The sequence below is a fragment of the Centropristis striata genome, chromosome 9 (assembly GCF_030273125.1).
Source record: "Centropristis striata isolate RG_2023a ecotype Rhode Island chromosome 9, C.striata_1.0, whole genome shotgun sequence".
In the NCBI taxonomy this organism is placed as follows: Eukaryota; Metazoa; Chordata; class Actinopteri; order Perciformes; family Serranidae; genus Centropristis; species Centropristis striata.
In genome coordinates this window covers 1,940,747-1,963,385 of record NC_081525.1, presented here as the reverse complement: position 1 = coordinate 1,963,385, position 22,639 = coordinate 1,940,747, and the positions used below count along the sequence as shown (strand labels likewise).

The following is a 22,639-nucleotide window of genomic DNA, read 5'->3' as shown; positions in this document are numbered from 1 at the left end:
CTACCGTTAGCAGCTCGGCTACCGTTAGTAGCTCGGCTACCGTTAGCAGCTTGGCTACCGTCCAAATAATCCAAACTTGAACTAAAACCCCTGATATAAATGATATAAATGCTATGACAAAGGGAGTGTAAAACAGCTGGTAGTATTAATAAGAAGGCAGGTTTTGTTACTTACTGACTGAGTCAAAGACTGTTAGCTGAACGTCCTCTCAAGTCCCGGAGCTCTTTCCATCTGGTGAATGCTCGTCTGAGGTTCACTCTTGTTTCAGCTCGGTTTCTGGCGCTATCCCTCTTTTCACCTTCTTTGCCTCCACTGTGAACGAGGCTCTTCTGTATCCACTGTTACTGTTGTTTCACAGCCTGTCATTTGGGTACAGCTACCCACAGCTATCTGGGAAAACATCCGGTTTAGTGCCATACTTTTAGCGGAAAATCTAACCTGGCCGCAGACAGAATTGCTTCCTGAAAGAGGTTTAATGGTGCAGAAACCTAAACACAGATGGTGTCATTTTTTGATCAACATTGCATTGTTCAATCTATGTTGCAAAGTTAACTGTGGCCTGGATTAGGAACCAAAGGGTGTCCGGTTCCGGTCCACGTCTGGACCAGGTCTGCTGCGAAACCCCTAACAGCTCAGGGTGCATGTCAATGGGCGGCCCTCTCTCCATTTAATGCATGTTTATAGGTCCGGCATGTGTGTATTTCAACAGGGTCAAATAATTGAATTTTTAAAAATACAGTATGTCTTCTTCATACCTTTCTGTCTCGTAAGAAGGTCTGATGAGGATGAAAAGGCACAAACTGTTGTCCACTTACCAGCTTTTTAGTGCAGCTAAAGGTCTTCATCAATGGATGGAGGTGCCTCAGGAAGTTCAAGTTAAATTAGCAGTTTTAGGCTCATTTCTGCAAACGTCTGCACATCGAGGCTAAAGCTGGGAACATACAAAATGACTTGATGTGTACGTTTTGTGGAGGTACATTTAGAGAAACCCAAAATCCAGAGTGAAACTCTGTATATGCTCATATTTTTGACTAATGAAACTGATTCTGTCTGTGAAGGTGCAGCCATAAAAACCAGGCATCCTAAGTTTGGATATCTCAGATTCTTCAAGATAAAAAACATTGAAAGAACTGAAATCACAAAGTTCAAGTTGAGTTGTGTTTTTATTCATATGTGACTGTAGGTTTCCATTCTTGAGAAGGAGTGAAGACGAGATAAGGCTGAACTTTAGAGTTCAACGTACATAATAAAGTACTCGGGTTACTTCATTTAATGACTTTATGAAGGAAGGCCCCGCCCCGGACAGCAACTCTGACGTCAGTGAGAATATTTAAAGCTGCGACTCAACAACATCTCATCACTTACAACACAACAGAAGTCTCTGACTGTAAACCGGACAACTCAAAGCATCAGGAGCTAAAAAACAGCCAAACTAACCACTGAGTCAAGGAAACATCTGAATGATGAGGTGAGTAGCTGCATTTTTTAAGATCTTATAATATTAAAATCAAAAGATTAACACTAACGATCCTACAAGTCAATGATGTTTTCAGTCACTGATGTTCAGCCCTCAATTTCTTCTGTTTTCTTCCGGGGCCACGGTTTAAATTAGATTTTTTTTCTGCAATCTGTTAGTTCAGAGGGCTTCACGGTGGTGTAGTGGTTAGCGCTCTCGCCTCACAGCTAGAGAGTCGCTGGTTTGCCTCCTGCCTGCGGCTCTTCTGTGTGGAGTTTGCATGTTCTCCCCGTGTCAGTGTGGGTTCTCCTCCCACAGTCCAAAAACATGCATTTAGGTTTAATTGGTGACTCTAAATTGCCCGTAGGTGTGAATTAGAGTGTGATTGTCTGGCGACCTACCCCGCCTCTCATTATTCTCTCCACATTACCTCGCTGCCTTACTTTCCCATTTTTTCCTTGTATTCTGGTTTTAATATGCTTCAAACCTGAGCAAAACTCCGAATGTGTGTTTAGACAGCTAGCGGAATTATTAAAAATGATCATAAATAATGATCAATTATATTAAATGATGTGACTTGATTTACTCTGAGTAACCTCAAGATGGGGCACCACGTTACCCATGTTTTAATAGTTGTTATTTTATTCTCCATCAGTGCTGCTCAGAGTCAAACTACACTGGTGTCCAAACTGGAGGCCCTGCAGTGCCACTTCACCTGGGATCTGGAGGCCAGCAGATCTAAACTTCTTGGTCTTCGGGACCAACTGAAGGATATTGGCACCGAGGAGGGAAACAGCTGGCTGGGTCACATTTACAACCTGCAGGGGTTTGTTGAATACAAGATGAAAAACATAGAAAATGCCCAGAGTTTCTTCAACAAGGCTGCAGAGGCCTTCTGCCAGCTGAGAAACGCAGACGAGGGTCCCTGGTTGGTGGTGAACTACGGGAACCTGGCTTGGCTGCACCACCACCTGGGGGACGAAGCAGAGAGTGAGGCTTACCTGTCAAAGGTCGACGCCCTGATGAATAAATACCCGTCTCCATCCCAGGACGAGCTCCATCCGGAGATCTACGCTGAAAAAGCCTGGACCCTGATGAAGTTCACTGCAGGGAAAGGAGTGGTTGAAGAATACTTTGAGAAAGCCATCAGGATGCAGCCGGACATGGTGGAGTGGAAGACCAGCTATGCTTTAGCATCAATGAATGTTTTTAAGTACAGCAGCACAGGGGTGGAGGCTGAAGTCTTTGAGAAAGTGAGAATCGCCAAGGAACAAGATCCAGAGAACTTGTACCTCGCTGCTAACTACCTTGTGCAACGTGCTAAAAAAGGATTAAGGGTTGAAGATGAAGCTCGTGAGTTAGCACAAAAGGTTTTGATAAATCCTGTCAGCTGCTACAGCGGTATTAGACCATTACTTAACATTTACAGATACTATTTATCTGTTGATGAGGCTATTGATTTGGTAGAGGAGGCTCTGGAGAAACATCCAGATGAGCGTTATCTGAAGAGATGTGCTGCACTCTGCTACAGACAGAAGATCCTCTGGTGCAGAGATGGTTGGACAGAGCAAAGTGTGATCAACAGAGCAATCACTCTCCACAAGGAGGTGATTTCTCTTTACCCTGATTCTTCTCTCAGGATGGAAATAGACCTCGCAAATATATACGCAAAGTCAGGTTACAATCTGGCTAAAGCTGAGCAGATCTACCAGAAACTGTTAGAAAGTGACCTGGAACCTGCAGGCAGACAGATGCTTTACTCACTGTATGCAAAACATCTGTTCCGCAATCAAAAAGATTACGACGGGTCGATAAAATATAACATGAAGTCAGCAGAGATACCGCACCAATCACAGTTTCGTCAGAACAGCATCACAACCCTGAGCAGCGTTAGAGACAAAAACAGGAGCCGAGAAACTAGAGAGAAACTAGCAGAGTTTCTGAGAAACCTGCCAGAGCTATACTAGTGTATTTAACAACACTGGTTCTAAATCCAGGAGAAAAGAATCTAGGTATTGCATCAGCAAAACTATTCAAATGAGTACATTCATAAATTTGATGACATTTACATGAGAAAAACCTGTTTTCCTCTGATGGTTGGCGATCAGATTGTTGCACAAGTAAATCAGGACGATACGTTTGATTAAATAGATCAAGTAAACTTGTTTATCAAAGATTGATTAGGACTGGATCTGCCTGCCGCGCTGATATAAACCTGCTTCGCTTTGAGCTTTGAAGTAGTGAAATGATGATGATGATGATGATGATGATGATGGTAATGTCATAACTAAAATGATGTAGAAACTGAATATTATCTCCAGATGTAACTGATTGTTTATGAATAGACTACTTAGACCTATGTAACTTTTGCTTTACTTTGCTTTTCTTATGAATAAATACATTTTGGAACACACATCCATGCGATCCATTAATGTTTTACATGTATGAGTGATATGCCAACCTCTTCTATGAAAAGAACTCCAAATTCCTTCAACCATTACTAAATATTAATTTGGTAGTTTGGTTATAATTATTAAATTCATTATTAATCAGAGTGCCTAATTGATAATTTAGTAACTTTATGGGACTGATTTAGTTAAACTGGCTCTCTTTTCATTTGATTAAATAGATCAAGTAAACTCTATTTGCACTTTTGTAAACGGGGCGCTGGTGGACTTCAAACTTTTGAAGTACTGCCGTTTTTTAATTAATTTTAATAATTAATTTCATGCTTTCCAGTCACACTGTCAACAATTTTGTCTTACTTATATAGGAAAATAGCATTGTCCTGAAAAGAAAAGCTTGATTTAACTTAAAGAAAATATCTATTTATTTTACTATTGGAGCCATTTACGTTTAATTAAATGATATTATTTTGGCTCATAGTGTGGCTTTACACAGCTGTAATACTTCCTTATTTGTGTTATTTTACCTGACAAAGTGTTTTGTGAATAAAATCCCAGGAGGATCAGTGATGAGGAACACACGACTGAATGGGTCAGGGTCTTTATTTCTGAGTGTGAAACTCACTCTAAACATTTTAACAAACGTATTTTCTACACTTACACAGATCCAAAAGTTATCAATGAGGGTCAGAATTAAATGAAAATGATTAGGTTTTTCTTTGAAGCACAGAACAAGTGATTACATACTGTACAAAAACACTGTTATCTTACAAAACAGGTGGAAATTATTGGTGAAATTTAAAAAAAAAACATTTCATACAATATTAAGAGGAAAAGATCTCTGACTGTTTGGGGATAAAAATGTAAAAGTAAAAAGGGAAATCACTCGTTTCCTCTTCGACTCTTCTTGTGACTCTTTTTTGAACTCCTGTAATGTGAAAAGAAAGACATGATTTCCTTTATTAGTCCCACAACGGGGGATTACAGCAGCAAGGGAGAAACAGGAGCTTCAATAAAAATAGTAAACAATCATTATAATCTACAAATATAAGAAAGTATTAACAATATAAAGGAACAGAGTCAGCTGTTGAAGATGCAACCATTGCACTTATAAATTAATTAAAACAAAATGATGCTGAATGGAAATAATTGAACAAACGGTTCACAACTCATTACTTATAATAAATCACACTCCGACATATTTGCAGCGTTTTGTTCTGCTGAAGAAAGTTGTGAAATACAGTCAAAAGCTCAAGAACAGCCACTTGAGTCAAATGTTTCCAAGGTGAAGAATTATGATTTTTATTTTCTGAGTCAACATGAAAACATGAAAACTGCAGCAGCAGATCGTGTGATACAAATTTCTGTAAAGAACTTTGTGTTTCGGTTGTTTTGGACTAAAATACGTCCTGAAAGTTTTCATTGAATGTCTGCTCAGATCTCTACATTGATTTAAATGAGTTAAAACTGGATTTTTAGGCAAAAATATTCTTGTGTTTTGGCCTTTTCTGTTCAATAAAAATAAGGATTTTGTAGAAAAATCTGCCCACTTAATGTTATCAAAAGTCTGGATCTTATCTTTACATATCTAGAAAACGTCCAATGATACCTGGTCTCACATATGCTGACAAACATGACAAAGTATTTGAGAATTAGCCGTGTTTTCACTAGTGGGAAGAGTGACCACCGGGAAAGTCTCAGTTGTAAACAGTGAACACCTCCTGCAGCAGCAGCACATACACACTGTACTGCTACAGAGCTAACTGTTAGCCTGTTAGCACATACACACTGTACTGCTACAGAGCTAACTGTTAGCCTGTTAGCACATACACACTGTACTGTTACAGAGCTAACTGTTAGCCTGTTAGCACATACACACTGTACTGCTACAGAGCTAGCTGTTAGCCTGTTAGCACATACACACTGTACTGCTACAGAGCTAACTGTTAGCCTGTTAGCACATACACACTATACTGCTACAGAGCTAATTGTTAGCCTATTAGCAATTTGCAGACAGGAAGCTAAGGGGTTAACATCCCCTCCGGTTCTGCAGCTGGGAGAGACTGCTGCAGGAGGACTGTGCCGCTTGGACTCGGCTACGCTGCCGTTATGCAAAACCGCGGCGCGGCCATTACGCGCCAGGTGGAAATCCCCAGTTTTTACCGAGCTGCTGGCCCCGCGGCTCGTTTAGAAGAGCCTTCGGCCCCCGCGGATCGTTAAGAAGAGTAAGAACGAGTCCTCCAAAAGTCTCCAATAACACCAGAAAAAGTCGCTGGATTTGTCTCCAGTCGCTTTCTTGAAAAATAGTCTCTAAGGGGGTCTGAAAAGTCGCTAAATTTAGCAACACTGCTTGGCCGGCTTTTACAAAATTTTGCGTGTTGTTGTGGCGTCGAGTACTACGTCACTTCCTGTTTAGCGTTCTATCCAATCAGCAACCAGGATTGGACCGCATTTTAAAATGGAAATATCGCCGACGATCAGGCTAATTTAATCGTGGCGGCCAAAATCGTGATCACGATTTAAATTTGATTAATTGTGCAGCCCTAGTCTGGATCTTATCTTTACATATCTAGAAAACGTCCAATGATAACCGGCCTCAAACATGACACAATATTTGAGAATTGTTCTCTGAAATCGTTTAAATGTTTCAGTTTCAGCAGCGTCTCTCACCTCTCTGGAGACTTTGAGTGGCTGCGGTGTCTGTGGCTTCTGTGGTGACCTGGGAAACAAAAACAACAAGCATAAATCAGTTTTTTACAGAAGCATTAAAAAGACTTTTCACAGAGTCGATCCGACCAGGAGAATCTGTACAAAAACCCCCCAAAATACAAAATCAAATACAAAAATACCACAAAATTAAAGGAATATGTCTGAGGGAAAAAGAAGAAGATTCACTCGTTATTATAAGAAAAGAATATCTGTAATGTGCAGGTTAGTTAGTGGAAGCATATACATGGCATGGGGCATGGGTCTCAAACTGGCGGCCCGCGGGCCAATTGTGGCCCTTGTGACGATATTTTGTGGCCCCAACCTTTATATGAAAGTTTAATGTGAGTTTTATATGAATGGCACTTTACCCGTGTTGTGTGTGGAAGGTCCCTTTAATTACTGTTTTTTGGGTAATTTTGTATTTTTTTTTGTCATATTGTTTCTTTTTTGTCATTTTGTGTCTTTTTTAAGTAATTTTGTGTCTTCTTTTAATAATTGTGTCTTTTTTCAATAATTTTGTGTCTTCAATAATTGTGTGGGTTTTTTTTTCCAATAATTTTGTGTCTTTTTGGTAATTCTGTGTATTTTTTTTTGTCATTTTGTGTCTTTTTTTTATAATTGTGTGTCTTTTTGGGCCATTTTGTGTCTTTTTAAAGTAATTTAGTCGTTTTATTCTGTCATTTTGTGTCTTTATTGGGTCATTTTGTGTCTTTTTTTCAAATAATTGTGTGTCTTTGTTTGGTAATTCTGTGTATTTTTTGTAATTTTGTGTCTTTTTTGGTAATTCTGTGTCTTTTTTCAGTCATTTTAATACTGCCTCCAGCGGCCCCCAGGTAATTGAGTTTGAGACCCCTGGTATGGGGTATAATGACAATAAGATGAAATAAATTATATTCACCAAAAGTAGAAACCACTTTTTTCTCCTTTTTAAATAAAAAAACCCACAAAGTTGTGAGGACACAAACATAAAAACTTGTGCATTTCGACTCCTTCAGTTCACAGATTTCTCAAAGTAAAAGTCCTTTCAGTAATGAGAGTAAACGACCTGCGTGTTCTCATGATAACGAGCTAATTATCTCGTTGTTTCCTCAAGATAACGACATCACCTTTGACCCAGAGATGACAGCATTAGTGCATGGCATGGGGCATTGGTCTCAAACTGGCGGCCCGCGGGCCAATTGTGGCCCTCGTGATGATATTTTGTGGCCCCCACCTTGATATGAAAGTTTAATGTGAGTTTTATATGAATGGCACTTTACCGTGTTGTGTGTAGGAGGTCCCTTTAATTACTTTTTTGGTAATTTTGTTTCTTTTTTTAATAATTGTGTGTCTTTTTTAATAACTGTCTGTTTTGGATCATTTGTGTCTTTTTAAAAATAATTTTGTGTCTTTTTGGGTCATTTTGTTTCATTTTTTGAAAATAATTTTGTGTCTTTCTTGGTAATTTTGTGTATTTTTTGTCATTGTGTCTTTTTTATGTAATTTAGTTTTTTTCTGTCATTTTGGGTCTTTTTTGGGTCATTTTGTGTCTTTTTAAAAATAATAATTTTGTGTCTTTCTTGGTAATTCTGTGTATTTTTTTTGTCTTTTTGGGTCATTTTGTGTCTTTTTGGGTCATTTTGTGTCTTTTTTTAATAATTGTGCGTCTTTTTTAATAATTTTATGTCTTTTTTGGTAATTGTGTGTCTTTTTTTGGTCACTTTAATACTGCCTCCAGCGGCCCCCAGGTAATTTGAGTTTGAGACCCCTGGTATGGGGTATAATGACAATAAGATGAAATAGATTATATTCACCAAAAGACTTCCTTTTAAATAAAAAACCCCACAAAGTTGTGAGGACACAAACGTAAAAACTTGTGCATTTCGACTCCTTCAGTTCACAGATTTCTCAAAGTAAAAGTCCTTTCAGTAACGAGAGTAAACGACCTGCGTGTTCTCATGATAACGAGCTAATTATCTCGTTGTTTCCTCAAGATAACGACATCACCTTTGACCCAGAGATGACAGCATTTATATGAGCCTTCAGTATCGCTGACGGATGAGAAATTAATACCTGAACTTATCTCCTTGTTACTAAAAGTTCTATATAAATTATAATTCTTATTATTTTATTGTTATTTTGTCATCAATGTTGGTATTTTTGTATGTTGGTATTAATTATGTTTTTTTATTATCCATGTATTGTTTTACAGACTCAACAGGCCGATAGTAGAGATTCATCTTTTAAAATACAAAGTTAATAATCTGACTATAACAAAGCTCATTTTTCTTGAGATTGATATTTATATAACAGTATTTGACAGATTTTATGTTATTTTGTTATTAATATGATGATTTTTTTTTATTATCCATGTATTGTTTTACAGACTCAACATGCCGATCGTAGAGATTCATCTTTTATTGTTTTTGAATACAAATTTAATTATCTAACTATAACGAAGCTTGTTGTTTTTCTTGAGATTGATGTTTATATAACAGTATTTATGAGAGATTTCAGTGTTGTTTTATTGTTTTTATTGGCCATATTTAGAAGAAGCACACACGGATAATAAGGCGCTAAATATAAATAACATTTAAAGTTATCATTCAATTATTATGTTTATTATTATGATTATTATGAGGATTATTTTATTTTTTATTATCCATGTATTATTTTAAAGACTCTACAGGACAATAGAAGTAGTAGTAATAGTTTTTTTTTTAAATAAATACAAACAGTCCTGGGTGACTGCTTGGCTTGTTTGTTTGTTTGTTTGTTTGTTTACCTGGGGATTTGGAGCGGTGGCGTCTGTCTCTGGAGCGGCTGCGGTGGCGGCGGGGGCTCTTGCTGCGATGGCGTTCTCTCCGGGGCGATGGGCTACACACACACACACACACACACACACACACACACACACACACACACAGGAGTAAGTTGTGTTACCAGTATTTTATTTAAAGGAAACAAATGATTTCCAGGTAAAAGCAAACAAACCTGCGTCTCTTTGGAGATCGGCTCCTCCTGGAAAAATAAAAACACAAAAGATTTAATTTAGAGGAGATTTCAGGATTTATAATCAATTTATAAAAAGTGTAAATGTTACGGAAGAGGATCAGAAAGGAGAAAACAATAATGAGGGGAAAAAAATAATTATGCAATCAGAGAAAAAAGTTATAACATAAGAGAAAAGTCAAAATGTGGGAAAAAAGCAGAAATGTGGAGAAAAAGTCTAAATTTTAGGAAAAAAAGTTGAAATATCAGAAAAAAAAGTTTAAATGTCAGAAAAAAAGTTCAAATGTCAGAAAAAAGTCAGGTTGAAATTAAAGTCGAAATATTGAAAAAGTCAAAATGACGAGAAAAAAGTCGGAAAGTCAAGGAAAAAGATGAAATATTAGAAAAAGTCGAAATGGCAGAAAAAAGTCAAAATGTCGAGAAAATGGTGAATTATCATTAAAGATTCGGAAAGTCGAGGAAAAAGTTTAAATATCAGGAAAAAAAGTTGAAATGTGGAGAAAAAGTCTAAATTTTGTGAAAAATGTCTAGAAAAAAGTTGAATTAACAGATAAAGTTGAAATATAAGAAAAGTCAAAATATCAAGAAAAAAGTTGCAATATCAGAAAAAAGTCGGAAAGTCAAGGAAAAAGTTTGAATATTAGAAAAAGTCGAAAAATCAGAAAAAATATTCGAAATGTGGAGAGAAAAAAAATCAAAATATCAGAAAAAAGACAAAATGTCAAGAAAATGGTGAATTATCATTAAAAAAAAGTCGAGGAAAAAGTTAGAAAATCAGGAAATATCAGGAAAAAAAGTCGAAATGTGGAGAAAAAAATCTAAATATCAGAAAAAACTCTAAACGTGAAGACTAAAACATCCTCTTGTTGTTTTTACTCTCCCACCTGATTACTAATCCTGTCCTGTTAGAAATGTGTTATTTAGGTTTTTACCGTCTGGGCGAGCGGCTGCGTCTGTAGCGCGGCGACGGAGAGCGGCGAGGTCGGTCGTTGTCACGGTAACCGTCGCGGCGCCTGTGGGGCTCGGGCGTCTGGAGCCTCTCCGGCTGGAAAGAGTCAGTCAGTCACCAGGAAATAGTTTCTATTTGGCAGCTGCTGAGCTTTAAACTAGACTCAAAATCTGTTTTAATTTATTAATGAATCATGTTTTCAGTTTTCTCTTCTACTAATCGTGTATCAACCTCGACGCCATAACTGGATCTGTACCTTCTCCTCCTCTTCGTCCTCCTCTTCGCTGCTCTCCACCTCGTCCAGATCTTCCTCCAGAGCGCTGATTCGTGGGTCCAGAAGCTCCGCCTCCTCCAGGACGTGCCTCTTCTGGAAAACACACACACACACACACACACACACACACACACACACACACACACACACACACGTGGGCCTGTTACGATAATTACTACATCGACTTATCGTTCAATATATAAAAATGGACACGATATTTTTTTTCTGGACTCAATATATTGACTTTTTATGTTTTTTGTGTTAAAGTAAAGCTGTAGATGTTTGACAGGAAGCACAAACTGCTGGAAAAAACTAATTCCCAAGCATCCACTCCAGCTGTTTGTGTGTTATTTTAATAAAAAAATAACATAACACATAATGATTATCTGCAATTTTTTGTCACAGAGCCTGAAAGTCTATTTTATTTGTTTTGGTTATAGTTTGTTTATTTATATTTTATTTGTCTATGTTTATTCGTGTGTGTGTGTGTGTGTGTGTGTGTGCGTGTGTCCCTCCATCCGTGTGTGTGTATCTGTGTGTGTGTGTGTGTGTGCGTGTGTGTGTATCTGTGTGTGTGTGTGTGTGTGTGTATCTGTGCGTTTGTGTGTATCTGTGCGTGTGTGTGTGTGTATCTGTGCGTGTGTGTATCTGTGTGTGTGTATCTGTGTGTGTTCTGTGCGTGTGTGTGTATCTGTGTGTGTTCTGTGCGTGTGTGTGTGTGTGTGTGTGTGTGTGTGTGTGTCTATCCCTGTGTGTGTGTGTGTGTGTGTGTGTGTGTGTGTGTATAAACCGACCTGGAGTCGTGGTAGAATGATGTCACACATCCTCTCTGCGTGAAGAAGCTCGTCGATGAACTCGTCAACGTGCATCAGCTCAAACTCTGAAACAAACAAACAAACAAATGAAACGAAGAGTTCAGGATTAAACCTCTAAACTCACCTGGAAAACACCTGATTTTAATTATAAAACCCATAAATGTTGTAAAACCAAACTATCTGTTGTTACTCAGATCGCTGACTGATCCTGAATCAGTCTTCTAGGAGAATTATCTGTCAATAAAAACAGCTTCATGAGGGTTTAATGAGAGCAGAGTAGGGTGAAATCACTGTGTGTGTGTGAGTGTGTCTGTGTCTGTGTGAGTGTGTCTCTGTGTGTGTGTGCCTTTATGTGTGTGTCTGCGTGTGTGTGTGTTTATGTGTGTGTGTCTGCATGTGTGTGCGTGTTCGTGTCTATGTGTGTGTGTGTCTGCTTGTGTGTCTATGTGTGTGTGTATCTGCATGTGTCTATGTGTGTGTGTGTGTTTGCCTGTGTGTGTGTCTGTGCCTGTTTGTTTGTGTCTATGTGTCTATGTGTGTGTGTCTGCGTGTGTGTGTGTGTCTGTGTGAGTGTGTCTGCGTGTGTGTGTGTCTGTGTGAGTATGTCTGCGTGTGAGTGTGTCTGCGTGTGTGTGTCTGTGTGTGTGTGTGTGTGTGTGTGTGTCTGCGTGTTTGTGTGAGTGTGTCTGTGTGTGTGTGTGTGTCTGCGTGTTTGTGAGAGTGTGTCTGCGTGTGTGTGTGTCTGCGTGTGTGCGTGTGTGTGTCTGTGTGTGAGTGTGTCTGCGTGTGTCTGCTTGTGTGTGTCTGCGTGTGTGTGTCTGTGTGTCTGCGTGTGTGTGTGTCTGCGTGTGTGCGTGTGTGTGTCTGTGTGTGAGTGTGTCTGCGTGTGTCTGCTTGTGTGTGTCTGCGTGTTTGTGTGTGTGTGTGTGTCTGTGTGTGTGTGTGTGTCTGCGTGTGTGTGTGTGTGTCTGCGTGTGTGTGTGTGTGTCTGCGCGTTTGTGTGAGTGTGTCTGTGTGTGTCTGCATGTGTGTGTCTGCGTGTTTGTGTGTGTGTCTGTGTGTGTGTGCGTGTGTCTGCGTGTGTGTGCGTGTGTGTCTGCGTGTTTGTGCGTGCGTGTCTGTGTGTGAGTGTGTCTGTTTGTGTGTGTGTGTGTCTGTGTGTGAGTGTGTCTGCTTGTGTGTGTCTGCTTGTGTGTGTCTGTGTCCGTTTGTCGTTACCTGTGTGTGCGTGTGTGTCTGTATCTGTGTGTGTGTCTGTGTGTGTGTGTCTGTATCTGTGTGTGTGTGTCTGTGTGTCTGTATCTGTGTGTGTGTCTGTGTGTGTGTGTCTGTATCTGTGTGTGTGTGTCTGTTTGTCTGTATCTGTGTGTGTGTGTGTCTGTTTGTCTGTATCTGTGTGTGTGTGTGTGTGTGTGTGTCTGTATCTGTGTGTGTGTGTGTGTGTGTGTGTTTGTCTGTGTGTGTGTGTCTGTGGTTCCACTGGTGCCTAGTTTTTATTTTATTTTATTTTATTTTATTTTATTTTATTTTATTTTATTTTATTTTATTTTATTTTTTAGGTACCAGCACAAAGTTTAGTTCCCCCTAAGTTTTTTTTCCTGCCGTCAGCTTTAACGCCGTCAGGTCTCCTTTTATCGCTCTCCATAACTTTCATATACAGTGAATGATTTTTAAACAACAAGGTGTAGAGGAACGTTTGTCTTTATTTCATTGAACTGCTCTCACTAAAAGCACAATTATATATACATTTAAGAAAAGTGTTTAAAGTGTTTCACTGATCTCAAACTGAACATTATAAACAGTAGAGGAGCTCCCTCTAGAGGCCACAGAGCAGAATGACAACACATACCTCAATAATGCACACAGTCATTTTAAGATTTATTTTTAGCTAATTATGGGGTTTTTTGTGATTTTTTTTTACAGCATCGAGGTCCTTGTTTGTATTTATTTATTTATTATGTTTTTTGAGGAAGAATTTATATATATATATTTTATTAATTTTGGTTATTATCAATAAAACCATGTTAAATGTCTAGATATCAGCTCTTAAATTAAACTCTTATCAGCTATTTTTGTTGTCATCATTATATTTATATTATACTTAAGTTGTACCAGACATTAAAATGAACAAGAAACTGAAAAAAAACGACTTTCCATGACTGTATTTTTGGTCATTTTGTGTCTTTTTTCATAATTTTTTACATCTACAGTCAAGGAAACATCCTTGACAATAACCAAAATCATTATGAATAAATCCATGGAAAATGTCTTGATATCAGCTCTTAAAATAACTCTTATCAGATATTTTTGTTGTTTGTCAAAACAAATGAACCTTTAGTTGAACCAGACATTAAAATGAACAAGAAATTAAAGAAAAACTGTGGTCTTATACTTTTTTCCATGAGTGTAGATTATTTTTTATTTTTAAAATTTCTTTTTTAGGTCATTATGGTTTTTTTTGTGATTCTTTTTCCTTACAGTATTTATTAATTATGTTTTTTGTGTAAGTTTATTTATTTATTTATTATTATTATTTATTTATTATATTATTTTATTATATTGATTTTGGTTATTACTAATAAAACCATGTTAAATGTCTAGATATCAGCCCTAAATTAAACTCTTATCATCTATTTATGTTGTTATCATTATATTTGTCCAAACAAATGAACCTTTAGTTGTACCAGACATTAAAATGAACAAGAAACTGAAGAAAACAATGGTGGTCTAATAATTTTATCCATTACTGTATTTTTGGTCAATTTGTGTCTTTTTCGGTTATTTTTGGTAATTTTGTGTCTTTTTTGATCATTTTTACATCTACAGTCATGCAAACATCCTTAACAATAACCAAATCATTACCAATAAAACCATGTTAAATGTCTAGATATCAGCTTTTAAATGAAACTCTTATCAGCTATTTTTGTTGTTATCATTATATTTGTCCATACCAATTAACCTTTAGTTGAACCAGACATTAAAATGAACAAGAAATTAAAGAAAAACTGTGGTCTTATAATTTTTTCCATGAGTGTAGATTATTTTTTTATTTTTAAAATTTATTTTTTAGGTCATTATGTTTTTTTTGTGATTTTTTTTTCCTTACAGTATTGAGGTCACTGTTTGTATTTATTAATTATGTTTTTTTTTGTGTAAGTTTTTTATTTATTTATAATTATTATGTATTTATTATATTGATTTTGGTTATTACCAATAAAACCATGTTAAATGTCTAGATATCAGCCCTAAATTAAATTATTTTGAGGTGTTTTTGTTGTTATCATTATATTTGTCCAAACAAATTAACCTTTAGTTGAACCAGACATTAAAATGAACGAGAAATTGAAGACAAAGGGTGGTCTAATAATTTTTTATTATATTAAAAAATATATATAATTTATATGATTTTTAAAAAATTATTTAAGATTTTTTTAGGTCATTATATATATATTTTTTGTGATTTTTTTCTTACAGTATTGAGGTCATTGTTTGTATTTATCTATTATGGTTCTTCTGTAAGAATTTTTTCATTTAGTCAAAAAACAAAAAAAAACAAACCCTGGATCAGCTGGTGACACCACAAACATAGGATGATATATATAATTTACATTATTTTTAAGATTTCTTTTAGGTCATTATGGGTTTTTTTGTGATTTTTTCTTACAGTATTGAGGTCCTTGTTTGTATTTATCTATTATGGTTCTTCTGTAAGAATTTTTTCATTAAGTTTAAAAAACAAATAATGCACCTCCTGGCACAAAGTGATATTTGACTTATTACCAATGGATCATTAACACACAGATTTAAATGTAAGATTGATGATTTTTTAAAGATCTGGCTCTTTAAATATGCTGGTAAAAGACTCACAACTATTGTATTAAAAGGGATGATAGATGGCTAACTGATGTTTTTGGGTTATAAGGCAGGACATGAATTTACTTATAATTATTATTTTTAATTATCAAACATTTTTAGCATTTTCTGAAATTGAGATTTTTGAAAAAAAATGTTTTTTTTTTGTTTATTTTTTAACGACTCTTCACTTCTTTCCAGATGTGTATTTGCTGCATCACTGTCAATCATAATGGGACAGAGCATTTTCATTGGATTGTCTCTATTACATAATAAGTAGTTGGATATTTGTTTTCTGTGGTCACAGTGTGTTGTTTGTTGTTTTTGTCTATGTTGGAAAATGCAATAAAAAATATTTAAAAAAAAACAACAACAAAAAAACAACAACCCTGGATCAGCTGGAGACACCACAAACATGATGGATGATCTTCAATAATTACTTCTATTATAAAACTCATGTTGTGTTCCTGTTTCATTCATTTGTTGTCATTTGTTTCTTATTTATTATTATTATTATTATTATTACTATTATTATATATATATTGTTTATATTTTTCATTTTATTTTTATATTGTTATCTATTATTACATATTATATTAAATATATTATATACTGTACTATTATTATTATTATTATATACCGTCTAGTCACTATAGCATTGTTGCATCATATCACCAGTTTAATTACCTTCATCTTGCCAACCATCCTACCAACTGATGTTCTTTTTTAACTTCTTAAGTGTTCTTGTTCTATTCTGTGTTTTTTTCTATTGTTGTTTTTATTTATGCTACCTCAGTATTTTATTCTATTGTATTTTATTGTACTTGAATACCGGACTGCTGTGACAACCCAATTTCCCTTCGGGGATGAATAAAGTAATCTCTCTCTCTCGTTTTTTTAATGTATTTTCTGTTTTGAGTCTCTCTCTCTCTCTCTCTCTCGTTTTTTTAATGTATTTTCTGCTTTGAGTCTCTCTCTCTCTCGTTTTTTTAATGTATTTTCTGCTTTGAGTCTCTCTCTCTCTCGTTTTTTTAATGTATTTTCTGCTTTGAGTCTCTCTCTCTCTCTCGTTTTTTTAATGTATTTTCTGTTTTGAGTCTCTCTCTCTCTCTCGTTTTTTTAAATGTATTTTCTGTTTTGAGTCTCTCTCTCTCTCTCGTTTTTTTTAATGTATTTTCTGTTTTGAGTCTCTCTCTCTCTCTCTCTCGTTTTTTTTAATGTATTTTCTGTTTTGAGTCTCTCTCTCTTTCTCTCTCTCTCTCTCTCGTTTTTTTAAATGTATTTTCTGTTTTGAGTCTCTCTCTCTCTCTCGTTTTTTTTAATGTATTTTCTGTTTTGAGTCTCTCTCTCTCTCTCGTTTTTTTTAATGTACTTTCTGTTTTGAGTCTCTCTCTCTCGTTTTTTTGTAATGTATTTTCTATTTCATATTGTTATCTATTATTACATATTATATTAAATATATTATATACTGTACTATTATTATTATTATTATATACCGTCTAGTCACTATAGCATTGTTGCATCATATCACCAGTTTAATTACCTTCATCTTGCCAACCATCCTACCAACTGATGTTCTTTTTTAACTTCTTAAGTGTTCTTGTTCTATTCTGTGTTTTTTTCTATTGTTGTTTTTATTTATGCTACCTCAGTATTTTATTCTATTGTATTTTATTGTACTTGAATACCGGACTGCTGTGACAACCCAATTTCCCTTCGGGGATGAATAAAGTAATCTCTCTCTCTCGTTTTTTTAATGTATTTTCTGTTTTGAGTCTCTCTCTCTCTCTCTCTCGTTTTTTTAATGTATTTTCTGCTTTGAGTCTCTCTCTCTCTCGTTTTTTTAATGTATTTTCTGCTTTGAGTCTCTCTCTCTCTCGTTTTTTTAATGTATTTTCTGCTTTGAGTCTCTCTCTCTCTCTCGTTTTTTTAATGTATTTTCTGCTTTGAGTCTCTCTCTCTCTCGTTTTTTTTAATGTATTTTCTGCTTTGAGTCTCTCTCTCTCTCTCGTTTTTTTTAATGTATTTTCTGCTTTGAGTCTCTCTCTCTCGTTTTTTTTTTAATGTATTTTCTGCTTTGAGTCTCTCTCTCGCTCTCGTTTTTTTTAATGTATTTTCTGTTTTGAGTCTCTCTCTCTCTCTCTCGTTTTTTTTAATGTATTTTCTGCTTTGAGTCTCTCTCTCTCGTTTTTTTTGAATGTATTTTCTGCTTTGAGTCTCTCTCTCTCGTTTTTTTTTTATGTATTTTCTGCTTTGAGTCTCTCTCTCGTTTTTTTTAATGTATTTTCTGCTTTGAGTCTCTCTCTCGTTTTTTTTATGTATTTTCTGTTTTGAGTCTCTCTCTCTCTCGTTTTTTTTAATGTATTTTCTGTTTTGAGTCTCTCTCTCTCTCGTTTTTTTTTAATGTATTTTCTGTTTTGAGTCTCTCTCTCTCTCGTTTTTTTAATGTATTTTCTGTTTTGAGTCTCTCTCTCTCTCTCGTTTTTTTAAATGTATTTTCTGTTTTGAGTCTCTCTCTCTCTCTCTTTTTTTTAATGTATTTTCTGTTTTGAGTCTCTCTCTCTCTCTCTCTCGTTTTTTTTAATGTATTTTCTGTTTTGAGTCTCTCTCTCTTTCTCTCTCTCTCTCTCTCGTTTTTTTAAATGTATTTTCTGTTTTGAGTCTCTCTCTCTCTCGTTTTTTTTAATGTATTTTCTGTTTTGAGTCTCTCTCTCTCTCTCGTTTTTTTTAGTGTACTTTCTGTTTTGAGTCTCTCTCTCTCGTTTTTTTGTAATGTATTTTCTGTTTTGAGTCTCTCTCTCTTTTTTTGTAATGTATTTTCTGTTTCGAGTCTACATGAGAGAAAGAGGGATCAGAAGGAGTCTCACCTCCGTTCCTGTTCTGACTCTTGACCTTCCTGTAGTCGTTGTAGAGCGGCTCCAGGTATTTGTAGCAGTCGACGGCGGTTCCCGTCAGTCGCATGTACATCGCCCCGAGCAACCGCACGTACCTGACGACAGGAAACAGGAAACGGGTTTCTGGGTTACAGCTGCAGCTTCTTCCACAAAGTTCACATTCAAACTCTGAACGCAGAGAAAGAAGCTGCACTAATATTAATATTATTATATTATCTGGAGCGTTAGATGACAGTGTTGGCTGCGTAGCATTGTCTCCATTTATATGTTTTTTTTAATTTAGGTAATTATGCTTTCTTTAATTTTTAATTAATTATTTAGAAGATGTTAAAAAAATTATATATATATATATCTTTTGTTTTTAAATATATATTTTATATAAAAAAAATATATATATATTTGGTATTATGGGCTTTACTTATTTATTTTTTAAAATTCTATAAGATTTTTTTTGGTAATTATATTTTTTTAAATATATTTTATATTTAAAAAAAAATATATATATATATATATATATATATATATTTGGTTTTATGGGCTTTACTTATTTATTCTTTTAAATTCTATAAAATTGTATTTTGTAATTATATTTCTTAACTATATTTTCATGAATATATATTTTTTAAATGCATGTAATTTCGTTATATATATATATTTATTTAATGTTTTATGGTCTTTACTTATTTATTTTTTTAAATTCTATAAGATTTTTTTGGGGTAATTATATTTCTTAATTACATTTTCATAAATATCTTTTTTAAAATGTATGTAATTTCGTTTTTTAAATATAATTTTAGGTATTATGGTCTTAACTTATTTATTCATTTTAAATTTAATAATCTTTAAGATTTTTTGGGGTAATTATATTTCTTAATTATATTTTCATAAATATATATATTTTTTAATTTATGTAATTTTCGTTTTTATTTCTTCATTTTGAGACCTTTCATTAATTTTTAATTAATTATTTAGAAGATGTTTAGGCCCGTACATTTATTTATTAAATTATTTTTAAGGTTTTTTTGGACGTTATATTCTTATTTTTTTAGGTAATATGGGCCCTATTTTTTTGTATTATTTTTAATCCTATTAGATTTTTTGGGGGTTATTATATGTCTCTATTTCAGTTATTTTGGTAAATTTGGTGTTGAAATTCTGAAAGCAGATAAAGAAGAAGCTGCACTTATATTAATATTATTATAATATTTGTAGAGTTAGATGACAGATATTTCCAATAACTCTGCAGCGCTGAAAGGTCAGAAGTCTAAATTTATGGAAATGAAAAAGATGTAATTACATGTTTTAAATCAAATAAACTTCTGCTTCAGTCAATATTTGCCTTCAAAAACAACATTTTCACTTCACACAGCTGAATAAAGTCCTCAGTGATCCAACAGCAGCGGTAAATACACTTTTATAACAGCAACAACAAAAAATACTTTTGTTTTTTCCGTTTGAAAATTCTTTTTTTCAGTCCTAAAACATGACAACAGGCCTTCAGTGCTTTGTTTGAAAACCTCTATAGAAGCTGCGGATAAAAAAACAGCAACAAAATAAAAATTAGTTCAGCCAAAGTTCATTAAAAAACATCTTAAACTTTCTCCTGACACAGATTTCTTTATTTATTCTTTATACTTTTCTTTATACGATATTTATTCTTCTTAAAGATAAAGATCTCTAGAATTCAGATTCTACAGAGTATTTTTCTTCCTCTTCCAGATTAATAATAAATGGATCCTGTTTGTGCATCAGTCAGCGTGTTTTCTTTGCTCGATGAAGTGAAAACAGCAGCGCGGAGCTGAAACTCACTTGAAATCTTCGTTCTTGATGAACTCGACGATGATGTCTTTCTCTGGTTGGATCTGCAGCATCTTCAGCGTGAGGCAGAGGAACGGGGTGGGCTTGATGTTTCCTCCAAACACTCCGCCCACAAACTTCAGCTCCATGGCTTTATCCACCACCAGCTCAGCTGTGGGTCACACACACACACACACACACACACACACACACACACACACACACTTTAGAAAGAGTCGCTGTGAAACTTGAGGTTGTCCTGAAAACAATGACATGGTAACAATTCTGCTCTACATTCAGTAAATACTGAGTTAATTTAGATCCGGAGCGGAGGGTGAAGCCGCCTGGTGGGCTAGCCTCAATTTATTTGTGTGTTTCTTGTTTTGTTTTTGTGTGTGTTTTTTGAAAATTTTAGTGTTTTCATGTGTTTATGTTTTAGTAGTTTTTTTTATGTGTTTTTTGTAATTTTGTGTGTGTTTTTATGTGTTTTTTGTGTCTTTTTATGTGTTATTATGTGTGTGTTTTTGACATTTGTGGGGATTTTTAATGTGTTTTTTTGTCCTTTTTGTTGTTGTTTGTTTTACCAACACGTCATGGTAAAGATTCTGCTCCACATTCAGTAAATACTGAGTTAATCTAGATCCGGAGCGGAGGGTGAAGCCGCCTGGTGGGCTAGCCTCAATTTATTTGTGTGTTTCTTGTTTTGTTTTTGTGTGTGTTTTTTGTAAATTTTAGTGTTTTCATGTGTTTTTGTAGTTTTTTTTATGTGTTTTTTTGCAATTTTGTTGGTGTTTTTGTGTGTGTTTTAAGCGTTATGTGTGTGTTTTTTATTTTTTACATTTGTGTTTTTTGTAATTTTGTGTGTGTTTTTTGTGTGTTTTTATGTGTTTTGTGTGTGTGTGTTTTTGACATTTGTGGGTTTTTTTTAATGTGTTTTTTTGTCCTTTTTGTTGTTGCTTGTTTTACCAACACGTCATGGTAACGATTCTGCTCTACATTCAGTAAATACTGAGTTAATTTAGATCCGGAGCGGAGGGTGAAGCCGCCTGGTGGGCTCGCCTCAATTTATTTGTATGTTTCTTGTTTTGTTTTTGTGTGTGTTTTTTGAAAATTTTAGTGTTTTCATTTGTTTATGTTTTAGTAGTTTTTTTAATGTGTTTTTTGCAATTTTGTTGGTGTTTTTGTGTGTGTTTTAAGCGTCATGTGTGGGTTGTTTTTTTTTACATTTGTGTTTTTTGTAATTTTGTGTGTGTTTTTTGTGTGTTTTTATGTGTTTTGTGTGTGTGTGTTTTTATGTGTTATTATGTGTGTTTTTTTGTCCTTTTTGTTGTTGTTTGTTTTACCAACACGTCATGGTAAAGATTCTGCTCTACATTCAGTAAATATTGAGTTAATTTAGATCCGGAGCGGAGGGTGAAGCTGCCTGGTGGGCTAGCCTCAATTTATTTGTGTGTTTCTATGTGTTTTCTTAATGTAAATATGTAGTTAATGTGGACCCGGACCGGAGGACGGAAGCCATAGATACATATATAAGAAAGTCTTGCTGTTTATATATATATTTGGGGGTGAAGCCGCCTGGTGTTGAGCCGCCGCGGAGCTCCGGTCGTCCCGCCGGTACCGAGCCACTCACCGGTCAGACCGAAGCACTCCTCCTTCCAGTACTTGGACTCGTAGATTCGGGTCCGGATGATCTTCTCCACCAGGTACTGCGGGTTGGTTCCGTGGATGCTGTTCGCATCTTTAACGGTTCTGTTCGCCATCAGGAGACACGCTGGACGGGAACAGACACCGGAAGCAGTCTGAGCAACTTCTTCTTCTTCTTCTGCGTCTTTTTCTTCTTCTTTTGAGTTTTATTGGCGGTTGGCAGACCAACGTACAGGAGCATTACCGCCACCTGCTGGACTGGAGTGGTGGCGCAGTAGATTGACGGGAAAATAAGGAGAGAAAATAATATAAAATATAAAAATAAATAAATAAAGTAATGATAGTAATAATAATAATAATAATAATTTAAAAAAATAAGATAAATAAATGATTAAACGGGAAAAGACAATAGTAGTAATTATAGTGTAAATAATATAATTTTACATACAAACAAATAATTAAATAGATAACTAAATTCTTAAATTTTTATTGTTTAAGACATACTTGTTTAGTCTAACTAGTTTTATTGGCGGTTGGCAGACCAACGTACAGGCGGACTGGAGTGGTGGAGCAGTAGATTGACAGGAAATTAAGGAGAGAAAGTAATAATACTGATAAAAATAAATAAATAAATAAAGTAATAAAGTAATAATAATAATAATAATGATAATAATTAAAAAAATAAGATAAATAAATGATTAAACGGGAAAAGACAATAGTAGTAATTATAGTGTAAATAATAGAGGTTTACATACAAACAAATAACTAAATAGATAACTAAATTCTTACATTTTTATTGTTTAAGACCTACTTGTTTAGTCTAACTAGTTTTATTGGCGGTTGGCAGACCAAC

The 22,639-nt window shown here is 35.1% G+C and overlaps 2 protein-coding genes across 2 annotated transcripts; one reads left to right on the top strand and one right to left on the bottom strand.

Moving 5' to 3' along the window:
- The first annotated feature begins 2,058 nt into the window (after nt 1-2,058).
- Nucleotides 2,059-3,423, top strand: LOC131977767 (interferon-induced protein with tetratricopeptide repeats 1-like). Its single transcript, XM_059341195.1, has one exon. It carries the CDS (start codon nt 2,059-2,061, stop codon nt 3,421-3,423), a length of 1,365 nt encoding a protein of 454 aa, XP_059197178.1.
- A 1,023-nt stretch (nt 3,424-4,446) lies between these two features.
- Nucleotides 4,447-21,984, bottom strand: prpf38a (pre-mRNA processing factor 38A). Its single transcript, XM_059341645.1, has 10 exons — nt 21,773-21,984; nt 20,155-20,314; nt 18,319-18,440; nt 11,579-11,664; nt 10,767-10,877; nt 10,494-10,606; nt 9,544-9,570; nt 9,335-9,426; nt 6,532-6,580; nt 4,447-4,789 (listed from the first exon to the last, which is right to left on the bottom strand). The coding sequence occupies exons 1-10, from the start codon at nt 21,900-21,902 to the stop codon at nt 4,744-4,746; spliced, it is 936 nt and encodes a 311-aa protein (XP_059197628.1). The 5' UTR covers nt 21,903-21,984; the 3' UTR covers nt 4,447-4,743.
- Nucleotides 21,985-22,639: the final 655 nt, after the last annotated feature.